General features: G+C 44.7%; 1 protein-coding gene across 1 annotated transcript; it reads left to right on the top strand.

Annotated features, from left to right (window-relative positions):
- Positions 1–462: 462 nt before the first annotated feature.
- LOC122546850 (coagulation factor X-like) lies at positions 463–1703 on the top strand (the record flags this gene model as incomplete). Its single annotated transcript, XM_043685471.1, has 1 exon — positions 463–1703. A coding segment is annotated over one exon (662 nt), but the record flags the coding sequence as incomplete, so codon positions are not given.
- Between the last annotated feature and the right edge of the window lie 1244 nt (positions 1704–2947).

Below are 2947 nucleotides of genomic sequence, written 5' to 3'. Positions count from 1 at the left end.
TGAACCTGGGTCTCTGGTGCTGTCAGGCAGCAGTGCTAACCACTGAGCCACTGTGCCGCCCGTATAAGTCTCTTTAGGAAATTTACAGGGCAGATGCGGAAAAGTTGTTTCCCCTTGTGGGAGGGATCTTGGTGTGCAGGTACATAGGACCAGAGAATATAATCTCAGAACATTGAAAATAGAGAGGAGGAGAAATTTCTTCTCTCAGAGAGTATCAAACCTGTGGAATTCTTTACCACAGAGGCTTGTTGAAGCTGGGTCATTATGTCTACTCAAGACTGAGATGAAAACAGTGAAAGAGAATCAAGGTACCAAGGAGTAACATGGAGTTCAGGAGTCTCTTTCATTTCATTGCTTATCAGTAACTTGCTGCACGTTTAACAGTTGAATGAATAACACCAGACATTTGCACAACGCTGAGGCACTGACCAGTTGACAGGTATCTCTTGCTAACCTCCCCAGGTGAATTTAATGTCAGGGAAGACGAGCACACAGAACAGCGGCTTGAGGTCAACGCAGTCATTGCTCACCCGCATTTCCAGCGCAGAAATTACGACAACGATATTGCGGTCCTGCAATTGAAGAAACCTATGCAGTTCAACCAGAACATTGTGCCGATCTGCCTGCCCCAGAAAGACTTTGCAAACAAGGTGCTGATGAACTCACCGAATGCCTTGGTCAGTGGTTGGGGCCACGTCGTTTACCATGGGATGTCAGCTGACAAGCTCCAGCGCATCATGGTGCCATACATTGATCGGACAGAATGCGTGGAGTCGAGCAGGCACCAGGTGTCTCCGAACATGTTCTGCGCTGGCTACAAGAACAAGAGCAAAGATGCTTGCCAAGGGGACAGTGGTGGGCCCCACGTCACAGAACACAAGAACACCTGGTTCTTGACTGGCATTGTCAGCTGGGGAGAAGGATGCGCCCAGCAGGGGAAATATGGCATCTATACAAAGGTGTCGAGATACCTCAGTTGGCTCAAACTGATTATTAGACATGTATCTACTAATCAAAACAGGGAGGACACCCTAGAGCTTAGTGATAGTGCCCCTACCCATAAGCCAGAAGCTCTGCGCTCAGGTTTGCCCCCACAAGAACATGCCAGTGCTCCCAACCACTAACCCATCATTGCTGAAATAATGATCACGCTTTAATGGATCCTGCAGAACCAAATTCAGGTTGCACCAACTCCACAAAATCTCAGTTGTCCTCAGACTAGCTTATCCACCTTGGACCGATATCTTAGCAGTCATCATCGTGAATATTGTTCGAAAGTAACAACAATCTCTGATGGTCAGTCGCCTGCGGTGCAATCAGGGGGTTGCTATCCGGGATATCTTTTTCATCTCCATGGAGTGGCTGCTGCAGTCTTCTCATTTTGGCTGAAATGACAAAACCTTTGGATCTTGACACACTGTTCTCACCTCATAGAAACAACATTTTAACTATCATGCCTTGCTAGATGGGGAGAGGTGGGGCAACTTGAGTTTTTATAATGTACAAAGTACTAATTTCTTACTAACCAGCTTGCTAACCCTGAAGTATTAATTTTATAAGTGTGGATTCTCATTCCCACCATTCTGTGATAACTGTACCATGATTTTTAAAGTCATAAAACATAATTTTTGTTTCACGTTTGTACATGCATAATCCCAATTCTTATTTCATTCTCTGGCTGGCAATTAAAAAGTGAACGACAATCTGAATGTGTTATTTCCTGCTTTGCAGTCTGTGAGAATTCTTTGATCTAATTGGCTGCTCAACCACTTGACAACATCAACACTATGAATCTTCGAAAGATAACAGCAACTTGTTAGTAGGAGCACACTCGCTATAAAAACACTGCGAGCGGCTTTCTCCAGAGAGAGCAGTGAGTTCTGCTAAATAGCCTTTGAGTTTACAAAAAAGTTTGAACTTACTCACAGAATGTCACAACTGTCTCCGAACCGTCACATGTAATGCCTAAGTTATCATTTCAATGGTCTGTGAAAAATGGGGTCCTGGTTGGGTCTATGGACCTGCCTTCACTGGGGTTTAGAGGATTGAGAGGAGATCTCATTGAAATGTACACTATTCTAGCTGGACAGACTGAATGTGGGATGATAGTTGCCCTGGTTGGGGTTGGGGGTGGGATGGAGTCCAGCACACAGGACCTCACTCACACGACATAGGCTACATCATTTTGAGCTGACGGGCAGATAAATTTTAACTCAAAGGGTGGTGGTTATGTGGATTTCTCTCCCACAGGAGACTGTGGAGTCCAAGTCACGGAATATATTTGAGATAGAAATAGGTGAATTTCTGGACACTGGCGACATTAGGAGCATTGGGTGAGAGTGGGAGAGTGGCAGTGACAGAGGATCAGCCCCTGCCATCCTAAATGCTGCAGGAGCTACAGTGGGTGAGATGCCTGACACCTGCTCAACTATGTTTCTTTTTACAATGATTTCACCCAGACGACTACAGGCTGCAATTATGTAATGTTGCATTAATATGTATTCTTAAAAATAAAAAGATTACATCGTTAATGATCAAATGGTGTAAATGACAACTCAAGTAAGTGTACAGTCATGTGAATTGCAATGAGTAATACAGCGTGAGCAGTCCATTTAGATGAAGATGGACACACTGAAAATAGTCACGTGGAGACAATTGACAGAGGAAACGAACAAGACTGACAGTCACACTGAACTGCAACAAATCACCAACACAGTCAGCCACGCAAAAGTGTGCAGGCAACAAACACTGACAGTCATATTAAACTTAACAAGTCACTGACTATGACAGTCGCAAAGAACTGTACCAAGACACCAACACTGACAGTCACACTGAACTGTACCAAGGCACCAACACTGACAGGCACACTGAACGATACCAAGACACCAACACTGACAGTAACACAGAACTGTACCAAAACACCAACACTGAGAGTCACACTGAACCG

This window comes from Chiloscyllium plagiosum, unplaced genomic scaffold (genome assembly GCF_004010195.1).
Source record: "Chiloscyllium plagiosum isolate BGI_BamShark_2017 unplaced genomic scaffold, ASM401019v2 scaf_6586, whole genome shotgun sequence".
NCBI classification, from domain to species: Eukaryota; Metazoa; Chordata; class Chondrichthyes; order Orectolobiformes; family Hemiscylliidae; genus Chiloscyllium; species Chiloscyllium plagiosum.
Note: the sequence above shows the minus strand (reverse complement) of the source record. Positions and strands in the feature narration are given on the sequence as shown.